We start from the raw sequence: 27,251 nt of genomic DNA on the forward strand, positions 1-27,251 counted from the left end.
TAAGTGACACGTTTGTGTATGAATAAAAAAAATGATGTGTGAGAAACTGAGAATCACGTTCAAAAAACTAACCATGAGGATTAAAGTGAATAGAAAATTAGAGAAGGGGTAAAAGCTGAAACATATTTCCAGTGCAATACCTAAGCTTGCATTCAGGCGTTGAAAATTAGTCCGTACAAAGACTGAGAACTAACACACACACACACACACTACACTTGTGTCGATATCTCGTTTCTCTTCGAACTCCGATCAAAGTCGTAAGATCCTCATTTTAATTACAATTATATATCTTCGATCAAATTTGTAGTTATTAGATTGCTTAATTTCGTTTACAATTTATTGTTTAACTCTTAATACAGGCAATGACGATAAAATTAGGTTTTATCATTGTACTAATAGCAGTAACGTCGATCTGTGAAACTGTAGCGGTATTTCAACCGATCTCTGAATCTCACCGGTCCGCTGCATTAGAACTGTTCTCTCCCGCCGGTGGATCGTTTTCTAGGTTCGCTTAAACCTCAATTAAACTTCCATATCGAGTTATCTGTTTATGTATGTATGTATGTATGTATGTATGTATGTATGTATGTATGTATGTATGTGTTTTGTATATTAAGGAGCATATGATGAATTAAATGTTTGTATTTATCTGTATGATACCGAGTAACGGATTGTAGGATGTTAATGTGATATGTTTGTGTGTTCATATATGTTTAGAGGCAACAAAATGAGTACACACACTGACTTGCGTGCTAGTGTTACGAGAAGGACAGAAATGAATTTGCAGTTTGAGTTTTCGCTTATTGATAAACAAAAGAGTAGGAACACTTAATTGGTTGATGTTGGCCTCTGGCTATGAATGGTAGACGCTGATCAGTAGTATATCTTCGGGGTTTAAAAATGATGTGCAATACAGTTTTGTTGTTTGTGAGGAAAATAGTAGTCAATATTACTATATAAGTACCAAAGGGCCTTTGGCCTAGCGGTATCGAGGAGCTCCTCTGACTTTAAGGTCATGGTCCCGTTTAGGATATTATTCGTGTAAAATTATATATGGTGCGTGAGTCTTCTGTTCTAATAAAACATAACTATATAAGAAGTCATTAACAAAGCATGTTCTTGGAGGATCCTGATATGTTAAATTACCGCTTCTTTGAACATTCTCATCTTTTCCTCGTATTATGTTTAATCCTTCGCTTGGATGTGTACTAAAGTGATAAATTATTGAAAACGTATTTGGCGCTATATCACTTAGACGACTGATTAAGGGTTCTATATTTCAGCTTAGAAGAAGCCTATGAGGCTTTAAGGACATTCGAGGTTCTTGGAATAGGAAAGAAACCTGATATAAAGGACCACACTTGTAGTTCTGTGGAGGATACTCTTTCATCGCTTTCTTCAAACTCAAAGGACTTGTATCACGCCTTACGAGTTAATGGGCTATTGAAATGCAAGATCAGTCCGACAGTTTTAAGGGTGTGATTAATCAATCTTACACAAAATATTGCTCATATATATAGAATTCTGTCTTTTAAAGGGTTAAATGTCTATACTAATTTTTACTTCTTTAGGGCATTGTCTCAAGACTTAAAGATGCTATTAAAGATGCAGCTTCGCTTCTTGATTATCATCATCCGATTGGAGGCTTGCTATTTATTAAGGTAACTACCTATTTTTTTGGAGAAATTCAGTACTTCAGAGCTTAATTTTTTGCGTAAGTTGCTGGAAATTCTGTCATGGCTACTACTTGGTAACAAGAAAGCTATATCTGACATACTGAAGCTAATATCTAGTAAGACGATTGTCAGGTTTTATCCTATTGTTATATATATTGGCTTTGCATTTACTTTTTCTTATTAAATTATTTTTTTATTTTTTATTTTGTCATTAATTTCGCTGCAGGATCTAAGTTCCGAAGTGGATGTACATCTTGAGAATGCTGATGGGATTTTACGTTCCATAAAGGTTGGTTTTATATATATTGTCAAGGATTACATTTCACTCCTTGATAGCAGAATTTTGAAGTGTTTATGTTGCTTTATATGTGAATGTTTTAGTTAACATTGTAATAATTTTCAGGCTCTCAGTCAAAGTGATGGAAGGTGGCGTTATAATGCTAACAATCCTGAGTCTAGTACTTATGCGGCAGGTAAGCTTTTAATTGCACAATGATATTGGTGTTAATGTCTTTATTGAAGTAGTATTTGTCAAATCAGTATTACATTTTGTTGTACTGCTGCAGGTTGGTCATAGTCAATTTGATTAATTTTCACACATTCATGTTTCTTGGTCAACTACTAATTTCATAAAACAACTTGAATCAGGAGTGGCATTTGAAACCCTTTCTGGAGTTGTATCATTAGCTGCTTCTGTTGTCGATGAAAATCTGGTAATTTGTACTGTGCTTGATTGCCTGTCCGTGTCTGTCATGACAAACTTGAACCATTAACATTATTTGTATCATTGTATGCAACTATGCAGCTATAAGTCCACAATGTCTACTGTATCTGTTTGAAAAATGTGTTCCAATTTTTTTGTACTTTGTACTCAAACAGTGGGCTTATGACGATTTGTATCAGCTGAATTAAGTGTCTCATGGCCTTATGTATTACTGTATTGGCGTTTCTGATGCATATGTAAATAATTTGTTAGAAATGTTGATCCATATTTGCTTTAATCATCTGAATATAGCTGACTAGAATTGTGAAAGTTAGCTAATTCTGTTATAATAATAATAGTTGCTAGCAGAATATATGATTTCTTTTTCTGCATGCTAATATAGGTCAGTAATTTAGTAGCACTCTTTACAATCACTAAACATGATGCTAATCGTGCCTTTCCCATCTTCTTCCCTACCGTGAACGCATTTGTGTGATGTTTACCTCTATCAGTTTTACTGACTATATCATGAATGGTTCTTGCTGTTATCTAACTTTTGTGTGCCTTGGTGCAGATTGTTACTTTGAAAAAGGATATTGTGAAGCTCTTTGACAGTATTGAGAAATATGGTTAGTGCATGAATAGTCTCCTCCTTAATGATTTAATATATTAATGATTAAATAGCGTGGAACTAGTTCTATTGGGCTAATTCGTATACAGTTTATATATATAATTATATATATTTCAAGGTGTACCAATGCTTTTTTGCTGCTTTGGTTATTCTCTTCATCTCCCACCTCAACATGCATCTGGAATATTTTCCTTCTCTTATGTTATGACATAGGGTGAAGAAATCTACTTTGCCCATGTCATATCATTCTCTAATCTCTACGTTTTTCTGGAGAAAAGTGAGACCATACGAGATGTATAATTGCCACATGAAGTTATTGAAATCTGAGTCAACTAGTTGCAAGCTTATAATAAGTCCACTTCGCAGTATGTTTGTCTCGTGTGGAGGTTTATGTGCTTGATTTAAGACTCGTTGATCGGTTACGGATTGACTAGTATTACATCTGTATTAGTAGTGAACTTGATGACAAACTGGGGGGAAAATTTAGTGTTTGTGTAATGGGCTTGTAATTTTTAATCGTGTCACTTGCATATGAAATTTAAATTATCTTTAAGATGTATGGACTTTATTATAGCGATCCAATGGTAAAACTGGCAAATAGGAATAGCCGAATAGCAAATAATAAGTAAACATTGATTTTGATCTTATGGTAATAGATTGGAAAGTTTTTTTGCTAAAGTGCAATAATAAAGAGTGAGTGATTATTTTGATTCTCTATTAGTTCATAAAAATATGAATTATATGCACGATGGTTAAATCCACTTGTATTAAGAGGTGATCGTGTCTAGACTCTTGAATACACTTGTTAGCCATTTATCACATGATTGTTTTGTAGATGATGGGGCTTACTACTTCGATGACAAACACATTGATGTAAGTGGACAAAACGGCCCACTCGCAGCTACTTCTGCAGTTGTTCGAGGGCTGACTGCTTTTTCATCCGTTTCTGGAGGTTTAAACGTGCGATACACTCTCATGTTGTCTCAATACAGGCCACTTTCTATTCCAGTTATTATAGCTTATTTCTAGTGTTGCTCAAATTTTGCAGATACCGGAGGACAAGATATTGGGTTTAGCAAGATTTTTTCTTGGCATTGGAACCCCTGGCAATAGCAAGGACTTGTATTACCAAATTGACGCTCTATCTTGCTTAGAAAATAACAGGCAAGTCTAGTCTGGTCATCACACTTAGCCACTTAATGCATTAATTAATCAAGAGTTTTTTGTGTTATAATTTAATCACAAAATATCTCTTGTTGCAGCGTATCAGTTCCTCTAATTTTGTCGCTTCCAGCTACCGTGCTTTCATTGACCAATAAAGATACACTTAAGGTGTGCGCTGTTTTGTTTGGCCTGTTTCATTTTGCTGTTATTTTTCAAATTCCATTCTGTTATACCCCTAGATTCTGAACTTCCATTGGTGTAATGAGATATGGAATATGAAGTGAAACATGATCACTAAACAGGTTGGCATTGCCTAGAGACTGCTTACCATCTTATTACTTCCATTTTCGGAATATATGCTGCTACATGATCATATCATTGAAGGGTTTAAGCAATGGCTTAAATGAATAACCTCTACATTTGGATAATATTTGTTTAAAAACACGTGTTGATTGTTTTTCAAATGTGACCTGCGCTAATATCTGATTATTATTTGATCAAGTTCAAACGGATTCTCACTTGAAGTTTATGATTTCAGATTGTTACATCTCATAATTCTGCTTGTAGGTCAGTGTGAACACTGTGCTGGGGTCTTCGGCTCCTCCTTTGTCTGTGAAACTTATGCAAGTTTTCGCATCTGGTTCAAAAGACGCCTCGGTCCTTAAACAGGTCTTCTATGAGTTGGCAAACGTTACCCGTGACTTGCATCGTTCCTTGCTTTAATTGTTATTTTTCTTATTTCAGGAACTTCACTTTGATCCAAAAGAAGCTATTTATACCATGGATTTGCCAGAAACTGTTGATATTGGGGAGTATGTTTTCGCTTTTGAGGTGCTTCAAATTGATCCAAAACTGATACCTATTTGTTTCAGCCTTTCTTAGCGTTCAATAGAACTTATTTTTTTTCTTTCACTAGGTTGTGCTTTCAGACCCAGAACACAAAAGAAAATTTGCAACTGGAGGCCGAACGAAAGTGCCAGTCTATGTTACAGGAATTGCTGAAGTTGGTAATGCTGAAGTTGCGGTGCTTGAGGGCGATATTGTAGAGTCTGAAAAGAAGTATGTCTTTCTAAACCTCCTTTGAAAATAGAAACCGACTGAAAAGCGACCTTAACCATAGTGGACTTGCACCCAAATGCATGCAACATGAACATAAAGCAGACACATGACTTGATCATCGTGTCTTGTTTGCTCCTTATTATTGCACATGGAAACTGACATTTTTGAATGTGCATTATGTAAATCTTCGGTTTGTTAGGCTTGATCTACCGGGTAAGACTGATCTGTCTTTATCAGCAAACCACCTTCAAAAGTTGCGCTTATCCTTTGAGTTGACAACCCCATTTGGCAAATCATTCAAACCTCATCAGGTATCCGACCAGCTTCTAGACTATTTCTTCGTAACCAGTTTTTGTCGGCTTAACTTATCTAACTCCTGTTTACTTTGCAGGCGTTATTGAAGCTGAAGCATGAAACTGGAGTTGAGCATATATTTGTTGTGGGAAACCGTGGGAAGCAATTTGAGATTACTCTGGTCTATTTCTTCCTTATTCTTATAATGCTGTTTTATGTTCAGTTATGAAAAATCATATGTGTTTCTTGTAGGTGGAAAGATGGGCGGGTCAATGGGTCGGGTGATGGCCCAAATGGGTGAATAATAACAAGGGATAAAATTCTGTCTGCTGATAGCTTAGCTCTCTAAACTTTCTAATGTGTCTTGAATTCTACTCCACGTTAATTCTAAAAACGTTGTTACGACGACTATATTTTTTTTAAAATGATATAGAATTTTCCAATTGAATCTATATATAAATTGTTGAATAATTGATTTCAAAGGTTGATTATTTCAGAATAATGCTCTGTGCTACTTCCAACGCAATTGACCTATTTACTTATAATATGGCTCATTGACCTGTTGGAGTTTGAAACAAAACCCAAATTGACCCTTTCTTTCGTAAGTGGCTTGAAATTGCCACTCTAGATCCCAGCACAATTCTACTAGTTCCAAGCAACTCAATGTTATAATTTTTTCGATAGGAAATTGAGCATATATGAAGAGTTAAACATGACACATCATTTTTCATCCTTATAGTTGTTTACTTTGCCTGTTTCAGGATTTTCTTGGTCTTGTTGAGAAATTTTTCTATCTCTCTGGTCAATATGAAATTGAGCTGACAGTGGGTGACTCCGTCATGGTAAATGTTACATATTACTATATTAGCAATAACTTTATGTTCATTTTGTTGTCATTCATATTGTAAGCATACTTATTTTGGTCTCTCAGGAGAATTCCTTTTTGCAACCTCTGGGCTCTATCGAGTTAGATCTGCCCGATGCACCTGAGAAAGCCGCCCGTCCTCCTACAAAAGCTGTTGATCCTTACCTAAGATACGGGCCCAAGGAAGAGATTAACCACATCTTCCGGGTTCCAGAAAAACGTCCTCCTCAAGAGGTTTCTTTTGCTTTCTTGGGTTTGGTTCTTGTCCCATTCCTTGCATTCTTGGTTGGGGTAAGTTCATCTGTTATATTGTTAACTATCCTCTTGTAGTTGACTAGTAGTCAACCTTTTTTTTTGTAATATTTTTTAAATTTCTTTGTGTTAGCTATTACGTCTTGGTGTGAATTTGAAGAACTTCCCAACGTCAGCCATACCAGCAGCATTTGCCATCCTCTTTCACGGTGGCATTGCAGCTGTGCTCTTGCTCTATGCGTTTTTCTGGGTGAAGGTACGCCTTCCATTACACTTTTTTCTGATCGTTCAACGACTTCCATTTTCATGCCACCTGTAACACCTTTATGTTTTTGCTACCTGCCCACAGGTGGATCTTTTCACCACTTTGAAAACATTGGGAGTTATGGGGATCTTTTTGATGTTTGTGGGACATAGAACTCTTTCCTACCTTGCTTCAACTTCAGCCAAGATAAAATCGGCTTGAAATTTTTAAGACAAAATAGATACCATAAAGTAGAGAGATTATATATGGGGTACTACAGTCACTGAATCATGTCATTATAACTAGATGGAGGTTACATTAGAATTGAATTTTGACCATTGAGTTTAATCTTGTAATATTAACCCATCCTGGTTTGATCTTTGTTCCAGCCTCTTAGGTTAGATTTAACATAAGGGGCTGTTTGAATTAATTTATAATGAGAGCTTAATTGAATTACTGCATCAGTTACATACACAAAACTATCCAAAAAAGTTTAAGAAGTTGTCTTGCTAGACTTATTTTTTGCTGTAGAGAATACAATTAAAGGCGGACAATAGGTAAGTAAATATGACTACCGCGTGTAGATGGAGATGAAGCACCACTCACAGAGAGACATTAAAGTACCTCTGGTTTGGGGGGGAATTAATATGACTACGCAGGAAACACGAACACCTACTTGGAGCGTAAGAGGGTAGCTACAAGTACAACCAATCTATTGTTCTGAAACTTAATCCCGTTATCAAGCAAAACTCTTTGGTTCCGAACATTACACGGTGACCCCCAACCTCGTATATCAACGGATCAACCACCGGATCATGTGACTCCCCAAAGCTATCTGCATTTGCAGTATGTAATGTGCCAAATGGCCCTCGAATTGCCAATGAGGAATATCAAGCCAAGCACAGATGAAATTATCTTACCTATGCCCCAAAAAAATAAAATTACCTAAGGCATTATTTGAGAAATGAACAACAAAATCAATGTGAAACAAATAACTAACTGAAATATATTCAACAACTAATAAATGTATATAAACCTATTATCAATTGATCGAACCAGAAGCATAAATTAAAGTCCACACGACGATCATAAGTCCTTAAGCAACATCGTTTCCTTCATCGCCCATAACTACAACAGCAAAACACAACTCTTGATTTCTTCGAAATGACCACACTTGAATCTTTGTATTTTCCCTCAAATCATTCATGTAGTCCCTCACAAACTGGTTCCAATTGTTCGAAAACATATAACTACTGTAATGTTTAAAGTGCAATTTTCTTAACACCATCTTTTTTTTATACATTTGCAGCTTTGGGCCCATGAATCCAACCTCAATCCCTCTTTGTTTATCAAGAAGTACTTTTTCATCAGGTTTCAAGAATTCAGAATTTTGATTTTGATTAATCGGTATGATTAACCTGTTTTGACATATTTCCAAATCGCTACGATTTAACCTCTTTTGAATTATTAACTTTAAGTCCGAACCCTTGATCTCGTCAATGAACCTCTTCAATAGCTCGGTTACCTCATTACTTATAATAACCATCGGTTCATGCTTCATCTTTTTCAGTATCTTCATCTTCTTCTTCTTCATTTTTTTCGCGATTTTTGGTGCTAACCGGTTCATGAGTGCAAATTTCTTCATCTTCTTACTAAGTTGTTCAATTTTTTCAGAATAATAATACTCCTCATCTTCAAACTTAGCAAAACCAAGTCGTTTTGGCCTTTTTGTTGAATCTTCTTCCGTCAAGATAAGCCTGATGATATCATAAATTACAGAGAATAAATGATTTAGTTTCTTGAATATTCAAGATCAGTGTTGTAAAAAACCTGATTACTCGCCGATTAATCCTCGATTAATCATTTTTAGGAGCAATCCGTTCCGATTTCCAAAAATCCGTTTAATTTAACGGTCAACGTCAATTGATGAATCAAAATCAAATTTTGTAATCAAAGTCGGTCAAATTCAAGATAGTTAACATTTTAACATGAATTTAAACTAAAATTTTATAGTTTTGAAGCAAAATGAAAAATTTTATACAATTATGTTAAAAACTATCTATATATTTATGGTTTTTTTCTATAGTTACACACTTATTTTTTAAAATTTAATATTTAAATGTATACAGTACAATACGATTAATCTCCGATTAATCCCCGAATTACCGATTAATCCTTCCAAAGTCCTAACCAATTATTCACCCGATAGCGAATTTTGCAACCTTGTTCAAGATTATGGAACTTTTTTGGTTCATAAAGCATCTGTACATGCATGAGCAATGCAGATAATTTTAAAAAATGATTAAAAAAAACTTAATCCTTTAACTAATTAATAACCTACACAAGAACTTTAAAAATTAAATAAAATAAAATCTGGGTTTTAGCATTCCGCTTATATACCTTTTCTTGAACAAAGAAGTTGTGGCGGTAAGACGATCTTCAAACGAAGAATGTTTGGGAAGCACCATTGTAGTGTTGATGCAGAACTGATTAACTTTCAAGAAATTGATTAATTTCTGAAAGAAAAAAAAAAAAAAAAAAAAAAAAAAATCCGTACAGTGTCTCCGTAAAAGATGTTTAAGTTGTTAAAACTCTATAAATAAGTGAAGCATTTGAAACTTGGCAGAAAGTACGTTGAGTTTTATACGGAGTATATACTTAAAATTTTACTGTACACAGTATAAACTTAACATAAATAATTTAATTTGATTAGACTACTCTTAAAGCAAACATAAAAAAAAAAGTAAATAAATAAAAGACCGGTCAAACATGCCGGCCAAATTTGACCCCTGATGTCATTAAGGTAATGTCAGGGATAACGCCAATGGGGCGTCATTTGAGGTTTCAACGGAAAGGGAAAAAAAAAAGGTTAAAGCAACGTGGCGTGTTTTGATTGGTCCACAAAATCTGACCGTTTGGCAACGATTTTAGGCCGTTCGATTTTTTTTTCTTTTTTATTACTTTTATCTATTTAAACCTATCTCATTCTTTTTTATTACTTTTATCTATTTAAACCTATCTCACAATTCAATTTTACACACCAAAACATACATTATCTCTCTTTTTTATATATTATAGTATAATCATACATTTTTTATAATTATGTGATGGTATTCACGTGAATCTGATTCCCATTCGAAGAATGCTCATTTTATTCAACAATTAGAAGAAGAGTCTGATGTCGAGACTAAATCGTGTGTTCATTGAGTTATTATATTCCGAGAGAACGTGAGGTCACATCGAACTTTTGTGGAAGATTATTTTTGTGAGTCGCCAAAGTATCTGACTTCAAGATTTAAAAGACGTTTTAGTATGCGATGTCAATCAATCCTCCGAATATCACAAGGCATAACTAGTTTCTCTAGTAATGATATTCCCGAGCATTTTAGTTATTTTACATAACGTATTGATGTTATCGGTAATTCAACTTTTACTAATTTACAAAAATGTACTAAGCCCCTATGCCAATTAGCGTATGGACCTACAGCCGATATGTTCGATGAATATTTACAAACGAGTGAGTCATCATCAATATTGTGTCTAGACCACTTTTGTAAATGTGTGATCACTTTATACAAAAGTCAATACATGAGAACTCTCAATGCATATGATGTTGCAGGATTATATAGTGCACACGGGGAGAAACATGGTTGCAAGGGTGTGCTCAGGAGTATCGATGGTATGCATTAAGAGTGAATGAATTGTCCCATTACTTTGTAAGGACAATACACTCGGGGTGATCACAAGAAACCAATCATTATGCCTAAAGCAGTGGCTTTATACGACTTGTGGATTTGTCATGCTTTTTTTGGGATGGCGGGTTTCAGCAACGATATAAATGTTTTGAACCAAACCCTTATTTTTGATGAAGTTAAGAAAGGAATGGCTCCAACTGCACCATCTGAAGTAAATGGTCATGAGTACACCAAAGGTTATTACGTTGCTGATGGTATATATATCGACTGGGCGACTCTTGTCAAAGGATTTTCGTGTCCCACAGATGAGCCAAGGATTAAGTTTTTCAGATCTTTTGCTAGTGCCTAAATGGATGTAGAGATGTCATTTGGGGTTCTACAAGATCGGTTTCATATTTTAAGACTATCTATAGGGGCATTATGTCAATAAACAGAATGCGAAAAGTAATGGTGTGTTGTGTCATCTTACAAAATATGATTCTAAAAGGTAATGGTTTTGCAGTATGTCAGAGGAAGGAAGATTTTATTACCGAGGACGTGAAGAACCTTCTCGAACGTATAATAAATAGAGGACGAGATCAAGACACCGTCACAAGATAAATAAGGGATAGAGCGGTGCACGACCAACTTACCGAGGATCTAACCGAACAGATTGGACCCTTCCATCGACATTTTGCACTAAGCATTAATTTATTTTATAATTATTAAAATCATGTAGTTGTTAAATAATCATTAAATTTTATGTATTGTTGAATTAATGAAAGATTAATTTATGTCTTTTTTTTATATATTTGATATGTATTTTTTTTATGTGATGTAATTATTTATTACATTTACTCAAAAGGAAAAAGGAAAATAAAAACTAGCGGACCTTACAAAAATTTGACATTTGACTAATGAAGGTCAAATCTTCACATTATTAAATGGTTAATAGCAGTGTTAGAAAACTACAGCTTGTGGAGTTTTTCTTTTATTTTTTTAATCAACAAAGTGTTTGATTGGGTTATGTTCAGTATTTGTATACTGATAATCAAAGCTAAACAAAATCGAGGTTATCTTCTCTTAACCAATCGACTATTTGTATCATCCAATCCAGGTAATTTCGGGGCACAAATAGTGGTGTAAAAAAAATAATTTTTGGCCGAGCCATTTAAAAATTCGAAACATGTTTTTCAAAAAATTGGTTATTGAAAAACCCGATCGAACCGGGTAAAATCGACCAGTTTTCACCCATTATAACTGGATATTTACGATACAAACGCAACTGTTGCCTCGAATCGGTTTTCCGGTAATACCAATTGTTTTCAAAAAACTGGTTAACACCGATTTTTTCTAGCTTACCGTTTTTTTTTTTTTTTTTAATTTTTTGTTTGTTTTAAATTCTTTCCTTTTTTAGAAAATTTTGTTTGATGTATGTAACGAACTAGAGGGGGTGAATAGTTCCTTAGTGATTTGTTAAAACTTTTTCGATTACTTTTGTTGTCTTAAGACCAAAGTATGAGTAACATAAAATAGTATGTGTTTGCAAAAGATAAAGGTAAGGAACACAAACATAAAGATTTATAGTGGTTCGGGTGGATGTTAACAAATCCACCTTAATCCACTCCTCGATTCACAAATCGAGAAAGTTATCTTCACTAGCTTTCTCCAAATACGGTGGAGATCCGGTTACACCAAAAGCTCTTCAATAAGCTACATCATGACCATCTTCGATCACCCCAAAGACTACCTAGATCTCACTTGTCTTCACCTTGGACAAGCACCAAATTTCTCACTAGAAATTTAACCAACTTCCTAATTCCCTTTAAGGAAGAGGGATCACTAAGTACAATGATGTTCTTACCACAAGAACTAACCTAAAGCTAGTATGTCGCCCACTATTACAAATTCCCCAAAGATAACTATACCACTTCTTTGATTACTATCAAAGAATGTAGTTTACAAACTCACAAATGATATAAATTAAGCTTTGGAGTTTACACATAATTCTACTAATTAAGTAGAATCTCTCTTTCTCTCTTAATCATGATCTCTCTAAAGATGTGTTGTTGAAGCTTAGGAGATCATCTCATAGTAATTTGGAAGTGTGTTAGAAAGAAGTTGTCTTCAAGTATTATCAAGCCTTGTTTAAATAGGCAAAATAGAATTGCAATGAAGTGGCACACATAGCCATTGAAACAACTAGCCAAAACTTTCATGGTACTTGCAATGGTCTTGGAAACAATCAATGATAATGACTCTTCACCACAAATAAGGAAAACATCTTTTTCTTGGTTTACCATTGTCATAAACTTCCTCACTAAATGTAACAACCCAACCCGATAACCGACCATAAACAGTCCCAAAAAAAAAAAAAAATTAAAAGCTGCTGGACAGGGGAGTGCGCGGCGCGCATCCCCTGTAGTGCGCGGCGCGCACAGAGCACTCCAGCTTCTGTCCGAACTGTTTTTAACACACAAAAAGATGGACCACTTCCCGACATTTTTAGACCGAACGCTTTTCACAACAAACTTATATATGTAAAACTAACATGAATCAAACATAAAAATTATGTTTTACAAGCGGGGCCCACACGACCCAAAATACAAGTTTAATACAAGTTTAGAGTTTCGACCACCAAAAAGTTTAAGTTCCAAACTACACAATGAGCATGGCGTTTGGGATTAAACTACCCAACTACCGGTCAAACTCCAAGAGCTACTAAAGCCAAAAGCGTCCCCTAGCATCAAGCGGGATCTCTAGTCCAATACGATGCCCTTACCCTTGTCCAAAACTGAACCTATAAAATGGTAAACAACGAGAGGGTAAGCAAAGCTTAGTGAATGCAATAATTATACGAATACATATATAATTATACCTACTTGCATACACTTACACAAACCGCAAACATGCTAGCAACACAATTAGCTTATCGTCACATTAACAAGCTATAATCTCCAATACCACAAGCTAGCAACAACCGCATAATAATATAACTCGAAATGATATAATATGCTTACAACACAAGTAACCATGGTCGACCAATAGTACAAGGGAACGGCGCTCGCGAAAACGCCATCGGTGTTCATAACATCCATTAGGGCACTTAACACCTCGCACCACTAACCCCTAGGGTGGCACCTTAACACCTCGGCACATCACCCCGAGTGGCATCTTAACACCTCGATGCAACACTCATTATTTTACGGAGTGGTGTCTTAACACCTCGACACTACACTCCTAGGTGGCATCTTAACACCTCGATGCTACACCCGAGTGGCATCTTAACACCTCGATGCTACACTCTTCACGTGAAACATGGTGTCTTAGCACCTCGACACTACACATTTCACGCTACAACAAATAGATACATTATATACATACGCATATAATTATTCCACTCACCTCAAAGTCTTGTGAAAAGATACCCGAGCTTGCGAAACCTTAAAGTAACGTACCTATCACATTATACATATAATCAAACGCAAACTCAAGTCGGTCAACCAAACCCTTTCACCATTCTAAGCCATTTTGACCCAAGGTGCAATTTCAACCCATTTGCACCCTTAACCCTAAATTGGGTCAACACACACCAAAACCCTAATCATTCGTCAAGATAGGTTTAAAACACACTTAGGTCACAAGGCTAACTCGTTTTCATACTTGCTAGGCCGCTTAGGTCATTAAAGACTCATTTGACCCATTTCAAAGTCAACACACCCATTTGGGTCATCCATACCCAATAACACCCATTTACATATCATTAAAGTGTTCTAGTACTTTAACTAACCAATTAAGTTCATAATCATCAATCTAACACTTGAAAACCCTAGTTAGTCATCTTTGAGTCTTCATGACCCAAATTCATCCAAAAACACCCCATTCACCCACAAATGGGTTTTAAGTTCATCATTAACCTAACTCTAACCCTTTCACAAATTAAACAAGGAAACCAAGATTAGAGCATACCACTATGATCAAAACGTAGCTAGAGATAAGATGAACGACTTTAATGCTTGAACTTTAACCCAAAACAAGCTCCTTCCTCTTGGATTTAAGCTTTCTCTCTCAAAAATCACAATCTCTCTCTAGAATTAAAGTTAAAGTGATAAGGTTGTTGATAATGGAGTAATGGTGCTCCACAAACTGACTTATCTGTCTTTAACCCGTCCATAAGTGAATTTACCAAAATGCCTATCAAAATATCTGATTTAAAAAGCTGGAACCCGGCTACAGTAAGGGTGCGCGGCGCGCTCCCTTTAGTGTGCGCGGCGCGCACTAGGCTCAGCTCACTCAGTGACTTCTGTTTAACTGCACAACATCACCCACACTCTATGTAACATATTTACACTGCTGTACAAACTGATTAGGGTCTTACAACTCTCCCCCACTTAGATTGGATCACGTTCTCGTGATCCGCACCAAATACTAGAAGTTAAGCACTCTACCTTGAACATTTCCGTCTCCAATGCGGAATTACACTTGTAGCAATCACTCATCCGGGTTCTCACTTCGTACACTAACGCATCATAATACAACAACCGTACTTCACACTTTCATTCGATCAAAATTCTCACCACTCACTCGGAAATACACCGTGAAAACATCATAATATATCTTTCCAAAAGCCATAGCACTCCATCATTTCACGATATCGGGTAATCAACCCACGAGACCTAATAACTACAACCGTTTGCTCTTACGCCGAGTATCCAAACCCGTACCCTACACTCTACAATCGTCCTAAAAGTAGTACAATCCACCGACAATCATTGTCGTTACGCCTATCAATCGTGGAATATTCGGGAATCATCCCGACATTTTTCGAAAATCTCTCGTATCCCTCTATCGGGAACTTCGCCATACCGTCTCACGTCGCTAACTACCTTCGCAATTAACTCCAAAGTCCAACTTGGGACTTTTTCGAAGACCATCGAAGCTTTCCTTTCCTAAATGAGCGACACCCGTTCGCTCATCACGTCTACTAGATAGGAACTTTTCCTCATTCTCCGGCGTTGGTCATACTAAATAATCCTTCCAAGGACTCGCTATAAGATATTCAAACCTCGGTCTTTCAAATCATTTGAGTGTCAACGCTCGCTAAACATCACACTATACCACCGTTGTAAATTCGAGTTTCTCACCGGTACCCAAAATCAAAGCAATCACATCATCGGGGTCAAAAGTTACACTAGTAGGTATAAGGAGGCACCTGACGTTGTGTTATCCAACTCCGATTACTAACACCGAGTCTCCCAGACTCGACCCTTACGGGGTCGACTCCTGATGTCACACGTCACCTAACTACACGCGGTCACACAATCACAAAACCGCCATTGAAATCGAATCGTCAATTAATCATTAATTCGAAGATTATTCCAATAACTAAATACACACTTGCACGCATTCCGAAACGTGCAATACACACAACATCTGAAGTCTATAATGATCACTTAGAATACGCGAAGTCTTCAGGTATTCTTCCAACTTCTCTAGGCAATCATTCTCTAAGAGTCAACATTAATAACCAAATTGTCACCCGCAATTTACTAAAGTCCACAATTCCGAGTACAAAGTTTGCTCAATCCCTTATATCGGGAAGAACTTAACCGATCTCGTGCCAAGATATCAATCCCCTAGCGTACCCTTACCAAGTACAATGCTAAAAACCACCAAGTCTCAACCTAATGTCAACAACCCAAAAGATGAAGGCCAAGTAAAAATGAATCCTTACGGATAACACCTTCCACCTAACACCCCTCTTAGTACGCATACACGGCTAATACGCATCTACCACAAGTATTTGATCAGAACACGGCTATTGTATCACTAGTCACACAACATGGTCCTCATGACCGAACCACCGGCGTATACAATCAGTAGTTTTCAATACTAACAATAAGAAGGTTATTCAATACAAAACTCAAGGTGTACAAAAACGGCTATCGTGATATATCCGTAGTGCGCAAAAACGGCTATTGCAACACTACCAACAATATGTGTGTGAAACACGGCTACCGCACTATTAATACCAATGTGTGAGTAAAACCGACTATTACTCAACCATGTGCACAAAACGGCTATGTGCACAATTCCTACGGGCAATTAAAATCGCAAATATACAAGTAACGGTTCTTCCCGAGAGCCGCTTGCCATCCATCACAACCAAGGGTGGTAACGAAGAGTTAATCCTTCCGGATATCCCTCATCACCTATCACAAGTCAAACGCGGTTAACAGAGAGATGACCCCAAATAAACACATATATCTAATTTCCTCGTAGTACACAAAATGGCTATTTTGTAACTACTACCCAAAGTATACGACAATGAGGCATCATACCCTTTCTCAAATCCCATTACGCTTCCTTGGTAGGAATATAAATCCTAATAAAGTCGACACCATTTCTTTGATGTAACACTACCAACTTCCCAACGTAGAACCTCTTTCCTAAATCAAATCGTCAAGATTACAAAGTCAAACGATTTCGCCATTTACCGTCGTACACGACCATACTTGGCGTCGGTCCCTCTTCCTGAATTCTCGAGAGCTCAATTCAATAATAATAAATACTAACGTCTACCGTCACCCGATTGCGCCACTAAAGTGATGACACAATGTCAACATAACACGTATCCTTTTAGAACGAAATTACCGCTACCCGCAAGGTAGACTTTTCCAACTATCAAATCCTTTCTACCCGTTACCACTACGAAAGCATCCGGTCAACGATACACACATGCTCTCAAGGGTTTCACCCACTTCACTACAAACGCGAACACGCGCTCACAACCTAACGCCAAAGTTGGTTCTCATGGCTTAGTGGATTCATTTACCCTATCACTAAGAAATGCTTGATTGCACCAAGTCTTACGCCCTCGTCCGTCAATACAAATGTCATCATAGGGTGTTTCCATTAGGAATGTCACCCGCATCAATACTACATATTACCACTATGCATTCGTCCCCAGGGCGCGTTTCCACGAGTCAACGACTCAGGCGCTACCCTGGTGCACTATCATCAAAACCATCAGCAAACTGAATCTTCACCGAGTTCACTTGAGTCTAAATAGATCTCGAAGCAAAGTTTAAGTCCCTAATACATACACCGGAATTAATCGGCACAAATAAACAATAATAAGGCATATTTGTACCAAAGACGAAAATACCTGAAACATCATCGTTGGACCCTTGCGCTCCACTGATCATCAGATAGTCACGCTCTAACCTCCTAACCCGATCTACAAACGATTCGGAACATTCCGACTTACGGTGTCCCTTCTTTTGGCAAATAAAGCACTTGATCGTGCTTAAAGGTACACTCGTACAATCCCGTGCAAAATGACCTCGTCCTCCACACCGAAAGCACGTAGGCCCATAACCTGTCTTACTCCTCTTCTTCACTTTTTCAACACCTCCGGGCGTACTTCTCGCCCTTTTACTAGGAGCACCTCTTGATTCTAACTTTCTCTTACCCAAAGAGTGATCAGCAAATTTTGAAGCATGAGATTCAATCCCCATAGTTGCTCCTTCGTCACCGTCACCTTGAGGTTTAGGAAACCTCTTTTCTAACTCTTCCTTCACGACCTTAGGCACTCGGTCTCGAACCATCTCGGTCACTATTCCCTCGAACAACTCTTGGAGAACTTGCTTAACCTTGTTGGCAAAAATCAAGATATAGCGTTCGAACTCTGCCTCAATCCTTAATGTTAACTCATCCTTCCCCTCATGAATAGGCGCGTACGTTCCGGTTCCATCTTCCATCTTCATTCTAAAGAATGCATATAGATTAAACAACGAAACGAAAAGGAACGACATACATATACCACACCGCCCCATCTTGGTTGATACTCGTCGTACATTGCTTGTTTGACACGTCTTGAACCCGTAACAATGGTAGCTAATCATTGTTACGCGAGCACGTCGCATTAACTTGCTAGTACAACGTCTATCTCGCTTGATGATTGCTAAAACAACACAAAACGATTAGTGCAAGGTTAGTTCACATAGACCTAAGCACTAACCAAATCCCCGGTCTGACCCGTCTCCTACAAGTCCCGCAAAAAGCGCATACACATTAAAGTCTAAGTCTAGGCACCTATCTCAATTCACCTAAATCCCTTAGACCATGCTCTGAAACCACTTGGAACAACCCAACCCGATAACCGACCATAAACAGTCCCAAAAAAAAAAAAAATTAAAAGCTGCTGGACAGGGGAGTGCGCGGCGCGCATCCCCTGTAGTGCGCGGCGCGCACAGAGCACTCCAGCTTCTGTCCGAACTGTTTTTAACACACAAAAAGATGGACCACTTCCCGACATTTTTAGACCGAACGCTTTTCAAAACAAACTTATATATGTAAAACTAACACGAATCAAACATAAAAATGATGTTTTACAAGCGGGGCCCACACGACCCAAAATACAAGTTTAATACAAGTTTAGAGTTTCGACCACCAAAAAGTTTAAGTTCCAAACTACAAAATGAGCATGGCGTTTGAGATTAAACTACCCAACTACCGGTCAAACTCCAAGAGCTACTAAAGCCAAAAGCGTCCCCTAGCATCAAGCGGGATCTCTAGTCCAATACGATGCCCTTACCCTTGTCCAAAACCGAACCTATAAAATGGTAAACAACGAGAGGGTAAGCAAAGCTTAGTGAATGCAATAATTATACGAATACATATATAATTATACCTACTTGCATACACTTACACAAACCGCAAACATGCTAGCAACACAATTAGCTTATCGTCACATTAACAAGCTATAATCTCCAATACCACAAGCTAGCAACAACCGCATAATAATATAACTCGAAATGATATAATATGCTTACAACACAAGTAACCATGGTCGACCAATAGTACAAGGGAACGGCGCTCGAGAAAACGCCATCGGTGTTCATAACATCCATTAGGGCACTTAACACCTCGCACCACTAACCCCTAGGGTGGCACCTTAACACCTCGACACATCACCCCGAGTGGCATCTTAACACCTCGATGCAACACTCATTATTTTACGGAGTGGTTTCTTAACACCTCGACACTACACTCCTAGGTGGCATCTTAACACCTCGATGCTACACCCGAGTGGCATCTTAACACCTCGATGCTACACTCTTCACGTGAAACATGGTGTCTTAGCACCTCGACACTACACATTTCACACTACAACAAATAGATACATTATATACATACTCATATAATTATTCCACTCACCTCAAAGTCTTGTGAAAAGATACCCGAGCTTGCGAAACCTCAAAGTAACGTACCTATCACATTATACATATAATCAAACGCAAACTCAAGTCGGTCAACCAAACCCTTTCACCATTCTAAGCCATTTTGACCCAAGTTGCAATTTCAACCCATTTGCACCCTTAACCCTAAATTGGGTCAACACACACCAAAACCCTAATCATTCGTCAAGATGGATTTAAAACACACTTAGGTCACAAGGCTAACTCATTTTCATACTTGCTAGGCCGCTTAGGTCATTAAAGACTCATTTGACCCATTTCAAAGTCAACACACCCATTTGGGTCATCCATACCCAATAACACCCATTTACATATCATTAAAGTGTTCTAGTACTTTAACTAACCAATTAAGTTCATAATCATCAATCTAACACTTGAAAACTCTAGTTAGTCATCTTTGAGTCTTCATGACCCAAATTCATCCAAAAACACCCTATTCACCCACAAATGGGTTTTAAGTTCATCATTAACCCTAACTCTAACCCTTTCATAAATTAAACAAGGAAATCAAGATTAGAGCATACCACTATGATCAAAATGTAGCTAGAGATAAGATGAACGACTTTAATGCTTGAACTTTAACCCAAAACAAGCTCCTTCCTCTTGGATTTACGCTTTCTCTCTCAAAAATCACAATATCTCTCTAGAATTAAAGTTAAAGTGATAAGGTTGTTGATAATGGAGTAATGGTGCTCCACAAACTGACCTATCTGTCTTTAACCCGTCCATAAGTGAATTTACCAAAATGCCCATCAAAATATCCGATTTAAAAAGCTGGAACCCGGCTACAGTAAGGGTGCGCGGCGCGCTCCCTTTAGTGTGCGCGGCGCGCTCCCTTTAGTGTGCGCGGCTCGCACTAGGCTCAGCTCACTCAGTGACTTCTGTTTAACTGCACAACATCACCCACACTCTATGTAACATATTTACACTGCTGTACAAACTGATTAGGGTCTTACACTAAATATGACAAATGCTGAATTTTTGTTCCATGACAATTAGAAACCATCCAAACTTCTTTTTGTAAGTCTTCCATGCATTTGTTATCATTTGGTTGAAAGTATATACTTTCATTGGTTACTTGCAACACTCCAAACTACATAACCCATGACTTCAACTATTTGTCTTTTTCTTTGATGGAAGTATCTAACTCTTTAGAACCTTGTTACATCTTAATTGAACTAGTTTGAATCTAGTTGAAACATTTTGACAAACCACAAAACTCCAAACACCATAACCCATGTATGTAACACTTTATCAACTTATGAGTGGAAGTATCTATCTTCATTGGTGGCTTGCAACATGCCAAAGATGACCATTTTAACACTGTTGAAGACTTCTTAAAAGTTACACTAATCTTCCAAGTTAATTATACTTAACCATGTAAGTATAATTTCAAGGGTATAGAGAAGAGAATCTCTTTAGTTGGGATTTAATGACCATCCTAATTATGTCTAGATAAACTTTAGTATTAAAATGATATCTTGTAACACTTATGTGTTTAACTTTAATCCAAAGCTAAAGTGTCATTAAGTGTGATTAATCGATATTAGCGCTTTAATGACAAAAACTCTTTTTGATATGAAGGAGCCAACTATTTTAAGCATGTTTACATAAGTTTCATAAGTTATAGATGCACGAAGTAGTCGAACCAAAATTGTAGAAAATTCGGACAATGAAAATTGCGGTCGACCCACGGTTGACCGTGGAGTCGACCGTGCAACTTGTTTCGTAGATTCAAGGTACAGGGCATCCCACGGTCTGACCTGCGGTCGACCGTGGACCCAGCCATACTCCTTCAGTGTTTTTCAAATGACTCTTTTAACTTATCTATTTTGTGTATTGGTCGTTTGCTAGAGATTGTGTAGGCTTGTGAACTTGTGTCGTTCTATACGTTGTTTAAGCACATACAACTTGGTGTCATCATCAAAAAAAGTGGTTAACATTTGAATATTATCATTGGATCACTAACCAACATTATCCCCCTTTTTGATGATGACAACCCTATGTAAGTGTGCTTAAGCGTACAATACAACACATGTTTTAACGTCACTTACCATACACTTTCTCCCCCTTTTGTCGAAGCAAAAAGATTAGCTCCCCCTGAAATTAAGCGTGCCCTAGAGTAAAGCTCCCCCTTGAATCATACATAGCTTGAATCATACATAGCTGTTGATGATATAGCTCCCACTAGAAATGTGCAATATAAGATTCGTAGAGAAAGGATTAGTACACACATGTAATAACATATAGCAAGCATAAGAATCATTGTGGTAAATTTTAATTTTTTTTTAGTGTATTTTTTTTTAAATCCAGCTGGGGCGGGTGACCCGTCCAGTCCTAACAATCTTCCGCCCGTGAGTGGCACCTCGTGCCACTTTTAGTGTGCCAGGGTCGATTGCACTGAAATGGTGGCAATTTTTGGTAAAAACGTTGCAATGGCTCACCAAAAGTTGCATAGGTTTCTTGGAAGTTAAGACACGATTTTATTATGATTTTAAGCCTATTTTAACACCATTTCAAGGGAATTGATTACCAAGTGTTGTGTCACTTGATTATGGCCATTACCAAAGGTTGCAATTCTTCGATTGCACATTTTCGACTATTATAAACAGAATACTCCATTTTTCTAGAGAAAGGTTACAATTTTTGATACACTTTCAATAAATAACATCTATAATATACTCTCTACAATTGCCTAGATTTATTATCTTTTAGCCTTGACGATAAATCATTCTTTGTTCTACCATAATCAAGATTTCGTATAATCCGATGCTAATATGATCGAAATACTTGATTAGAAAAATGTTCACACGATTCAAGGCATAATCCAGTGATTATGTTTAACTACCCTAACCTCTAATATCTAACAAAAATTTAGTACTAAATCTAGCATCATTTTAGTTAAAGAAAAATAAAATAAAACTCTCACATACGAGCAAGGTTGCAAAATTCACTATTCGGGGTGAATCGGTCAGGACTTTGAAATGAGTAATCGGTAATTCGAGGATTAATCAGGAATTAATTAGATTGTACTTTATATATTTAAATATTAAATATCAAAAATTATATGTGTAAATATAGATGAAAACCATAAATATAAACATAAATTTTAGATAAATTGCTGAAATAGTCCATGTGGTTTGTATCAAAATGCTAATTTAGTCCGTGTGATTTTTTTGATGGATTTCGTCCCCGTGGTTTGCAAATGTAGCTGATTTCATCCCTCTGACTGACGGACGTCAAAAATTTCCGTTAACTTCTGTCATATGCTAGACATGTGAGGGCATTTCTGTCTTTTTTTTCTTATCTTCTTCGACACATCTATCACCGTCCTCTTTATCCCTTAAAAAAAGGGAAACACAAACCCTAATTTCTTTTTATTTTTTTTCAAAAATATTTCATACATCATCATCCAACTTAATCATAATCTCAAAATTATAAACCTTAATTTTAATCATCTTATCTGATTATAAACTTAATTTAATCATAAATACAAGTCCAGATTGAAACTATAAAATTACATACCCATTTACACCTGCATCTTATTCTGAAAACCTAATTTCTTCATCACCTTCACATTTAATACTCATAAATTCACAAACCCACAAAACTTCAGTTTCATCACAAAGCTTCAATCGTAAACAAATTTTAGTTTCATCAACTTGTTCACTCATCATCGGCTCTAACCAGAATCTTTGAAGCTTCGTTAAATTGTAACCTCAACAACACTTTATGACTTTTTGGTTGTTGGTACTAGATTCCGGTTCGTAAACACCGACACGTGTAATCGATTCAGATCTAAAACTAATTTAAGGTGTCCGAATGAAGTTTCCAGCAATTGATTCTGGCGACGAATGAAACCTGTGACGCCTCGTACAAAATCAACGTGTACGGATCATCAATAACATGATCATTACAAGGTCAAACACTATATGCTGTTTAAAAACAAGTTTTGCATTCATGAAAATCGTCAAAAGTTTTACAAAAGATAACGTGCTTCTACGAATAGAAAACATAAACATAGTATGTGACACAAAGGTCATTACAAAGCCATTGTTCAAAAATAATATAAGTTGCGAATGAAAAATAAAAGTTCCATGATTGAGACATCTCTAAGCAATGCAGCGAAAGTCTAACACAGTGAGTCTGTAAAAGCAAGTCTATAAAACCAAGACTATAACAGCAAGTCTAACAGCGGAAGCAACAACGTAAAAGCACCTGAGAAGTACATGCTTAAAAAGTCAACACGAATGTTGGTGAGCTATAGTTTGTTTGTAATCAGTAATGTAATGTAGACCACGAGATTTTAGTGCTTCAACCAGCATTTCAAATCAGTATTTCAAATCAGTATGATAAAGTATATGCTTTTCCGTGGGCACCCGGTAACTAACTTAACGTAAAAATAATATATTACCCCCTAAAGGTACACATGGCGAGTGCGTATGTTCTCGAAGTATTAAACACCCGTTAAATGCTAGCGCGACTAGCCCGAGTGGGGATGTCAAACCCTATGGATCCATATCTAAGATTCGCGTCTACCGGTTCAAAAACCAATAGTTAAACGTTACCGTGCTAAGGGGAAAGTTTATGCCGTTATATAACCCACACATATATAAAGTTTAAGTACTCATGTCAAGTAAGTAAAACATAAAAAGCGCATGTATTCTTAGTCCCAAAAATAGTTAAAGTAAAAAAGGGAAGCTATAACTCACAGTGATAAATGAAGTAAAAGTCGATATGAAAAGTATGCAAGTAGTAAGTCGGTCCAAAAGGTCCTGAACTTAAGTCAAAGGTTACTAAGTCATTAAATCGTCCCCAAAAGTTTAAAAGTAAATAAGTTAAGTCTTGAGTATCATCATCATCATCATTATTCGTAAAAGATAAAGTAAGTTTTCAACAAGAATAGAGATCGAAACAAAAGGCTGACTTCGGACAGCTGCTACGACCTCTATATAAACCAAAAAGACGCGTGGTCAGTGGCCAAAGCTCCATATGTGAGTCCTCTTACAGCTATCCATTTTTCAGATCCTAACTCGATGTCGTTTGACCGTGGCGACGGTTCAAGCGCGAGTAGGTCATAATTTTCAGCACGTCGTTACAAAGGCGTAGTGATTTTCGGAAGGCTATAAATCCTAAACCGTATATCGGATTTAGGCGAGTCTTAAATGAAAAGTCATCTACTCGAAAAGAACTATCTGAAAATCCACTTTCCAGAAGTCCCAGGTGTCTGATCAGACCCCAAAAAACAGTAAACAAGTGCTCTAGTGGGTTTCTTGGTGCTTGATGCTCATCACGGTTCTCATCCTTGATGCGTGTAAGCTTCAAGTGTACAACTCTTTGATGTTTTAGCATCACTTTGACCAAGTTTCAACCATCAACATACAATGTCAAGACTAAGAAGTAATACAAATCACTTAAGAGTTTTAGATGGATGATGAACCAAGGTTACATCATGTTCTTAGTCTTAACACAAATACAAGTTCTATTCAAGATTAAAGCTACAAACTTTGATTCAATCAAACAAGCAAGACATAAATTTGATCAACCAAAGTAATGGAACCCTAAGCTAGAGAGCATGGATCCTTTAACAAATAATTATGAGATTTCAAAGCTAGAAAGCTTGAATCTTTTATGTTCTTGAAGATCTTTAAAGCAAGAAGCTAGATCTTCAAGTTTCATGAAGATCATAAACACAAGTTTTGATCTTTTAGCAAAAATAAAGTGATCTTAAGCTATAAAGCTTAGATCCATCAAAGTAATGAAGATTCAAAGCTAGAAAGCTTGAATCTTTTATGTTCTTGAAGATCCTTAAAGCAAAAAGCTAGATCTTCAAGTTTCATGAAGATCATAAACACAAGTTTTGATCTTTTAAACAAAATAAAGAGATCATAAGCTAGAAAACTTAGATTCAACAAAAGTAATGAAGATTCAAAGCTAGAAAGCTTGAATCTTTCATGTTCTTGAAGGATTCAAATCAAAGTTTGAATCTACAAGATATAACAAGATCAAGAAGCTAAAAAGCTTAATCTGATGATGATGATGATGATGATGATGATGATGATGATGATGTCGTGTATAAGAAGTAAAGAAGAATAAGAAGAAAAATTAAAACTTACAATTTTAGTGTGAGAAAGACTAGAGAGAAAATTAGAGAGTAAGTGTGTGTAAAATGAGAATGAAATCAAGTGTGAAATGGGTGAATGAGGCTTGATATTTATAATGGTGGTGGGTGGTGTAGGCCGTAGGTTTTGGGGGGGGGGGACAAGGGGACAACTTTTTGCTTTTTGCTTAGTGGTGGTCTAAAGGTGGTGCTTATTATTGGGATCCCATGCAACATATGTGATTGGTTAACATAAATGCTAGTATGTTGGCTCATCTTAATGGGTTTTTGTCCTACATCTTAATGGGTCATAAACTTATTAAAATTGGGCAAACTTAAGAGTCCATTAGCTAGAGTAGGGTGGGCTTAAGTCCAATAACGTAGAAAGTCCACTAAGACTAACTAGTGTGCATTAGTAAGTTACTAAGCGTAATTAAGCAACCAATAAGCCAAGTAATTGTAATTAGAAAATAACAATTAGTATTACGTAGTCATAATATTCCAATTATGACGAAAGTTAAACGTGTACCTAAATACATAGCTCGTTCTAAACGTCAAGTGAAATTAACGGTCATAAAAGCATTCGAGGATCAAGTTAAGTGATTAAACACTTAATAGCACGTTGTAAGGTATTAACGGAAGTAATTAATCATGAAATAAGATCCCAGAGCATAAACTATCTCAATACGCACATATACGCGGATTCGTGAAATTATAGAGCACAAAAATATAAGTCAAAAAAGTCGGGTCGTTACTTTACCCACCCGTTAAAGAAAATTTCGTCCCGAAATTTTGAGGTGGGACCAACAACAGTACCGAATTTGAAGAAGAATGAGCGTATCAAAGTTCCGAGAGACTCATGGGCTCAGAAGTGAACTATTTACCTTGAAAGGTACTTGGACGTATATAAGTAAGAATAGGTATATGCTATTAATTATGTCTATAGACCTTAGAGATAAACCAATTGATTTCGTTTCTTGTTAACATGAATGTGTCATCTGAATATATATCCACAAAAGGAAAGATGATGTTTTTAGCCTTACAGGCATCTTCAGTAAGCTGGATGCATGAAATGCATCATGAATGTTACCAACTCATCTAAAACATTGAGCGCTCATGTCGCAATATAAAGATGACCGATAGAATGGAAAACATGGTGATCACAACCATGCGATTTGATGTCTGGATAGTGTTAGCCACGAATTTTACTAACCCCTTAATTTCGAAAGGAGGTTATAGGCATAAAGAACCCGATATTTAAGAAACGTTTCATTTGAATAAATGAATTGAAATTTTAGCTGAGAGTAACTAATCATACCTACATGC

The 27,251-nt window shown here is 36.7% G+C and overlaps 2 protein-coding genes across 2 annotated transcripts; both read left to right on the forward strand.

Annotated features, from left to right (window-relative positions):
- The first annotated feature begins 119 nt into the window (after positions 1-119).
- LOC139880753 (dolichyl-diphosphooligosaccharide--protein glycosyltransferase subunit 2-like) lies at positions 120-7,344 on the forward strand. Its single transcript, XM_071865499.1, has 20 exons — positions 120-257; positions 360-505; positions 1,284-1,476; positions 1,572-1,661; positions 1,903-1,965; positions 2,080-2,149; positions 2,325-2,389; positions 2,954-3,008; positions 3,846-3,970; positions 4,059-4,174; positions 4,273-4,342; positions 4,742-4,843; positions 4,919-5,005; positions 5,091-5,233; positions 5,433-5,544; positions 5,625-5,708; positions 6,289-6,369; positions 6,459-6,683; positions 6,778-6,900; positions 6,994-7,344. The coding sequence occupies exons 2-20, from the start codon at positions 363-365 to the stop codon at positions 7,108-7,110; spliced, it is 2,064 nt and encodes a 687-aa protein (XP_071721600.1). The 5' UTR covers positions 120-257; positions 360-362; the 3' UTR covers positions 7,111-7,344.
- A 3,132-nt stretch (positions 7,345-10,476) lies between these two features.
- LOC139843949 (uncharacterized) lies at positions 10,477-10,932 on the forward strand. The gene is made up of 2 exons (XM_071834136.1): positions 10,477-10,567; positions 10,610-10,932. The coding sequence occupies exons 1-2, from the start codon at positions 10,477-10,479 to the stop codon at positions 10,930-10,932; spliced, it is 414 nt and encodes a 137-aa protein (XP_071690237.1).
- Positions 10,933-27,251: the final 16,319 nt, after the last annotated feature.

The sequence above is a fragment of the Rutidosis leptorrhynchoides genome, chromosome 1, assembly GCF_046630445.1.
Source record: "Rutidosis leptorrhynchoides isolate AG116_Rl617_1_P2 chromosome 1, CSIRO_AGI_Rlap_v1, whole genome shotgun sequence".
NCBI classification, from domain to species: domain Eukaryota; kingdom Viridiplantae; phylum Streptophyta; class Magnoliopsida; order Asterales; family Asteraceae; genus Rutidosis; species Rutidosis leptorrhynchoides.

What these genes read in the sequence shown, in the direction of transcription:
- LOC139880753 (XM_071865499.1), top strand. Translation starts at nt 363, where the DNA reads ATGACGATAAAATTAGGTTTTATCATTGTACTAATAGCAGTAACGTCG. An exon ending in CCGTTTCTGGAGGTTTAAAC is followed by an intron (nt 3,971 to 4,058) that starts GTGCGATACACT and finishes CAAATTTTGCAG; the next exon opens with ATACCGGAGGACAAGATATT. An exon ending in ACGCCTCGGTCCTTAAACAG is followed by an intron (nt 4,844 to 4,918) that starts GTCTTCTATGAG and finishes TTCTTATTTCAG; the next exon opens with GAACTTCACTTTGATCCAAA.
- LOC139843949 (XM_071834136.1), top strand. Translation starts at nt 10,477, where the DNA reads ATGAGAACTCTCAATGCATATGATGTTGCAGGATTATATAGTGCACAC. An exon ending in TGTGCTCAGGAGTATCGATG is followed by an intron (nt 10,568 to 10,609) that starts GTATGCATTAAG and finishes TTACTTTGTAAG; the next exon opens with GACAATACACTCGGGGTGAT.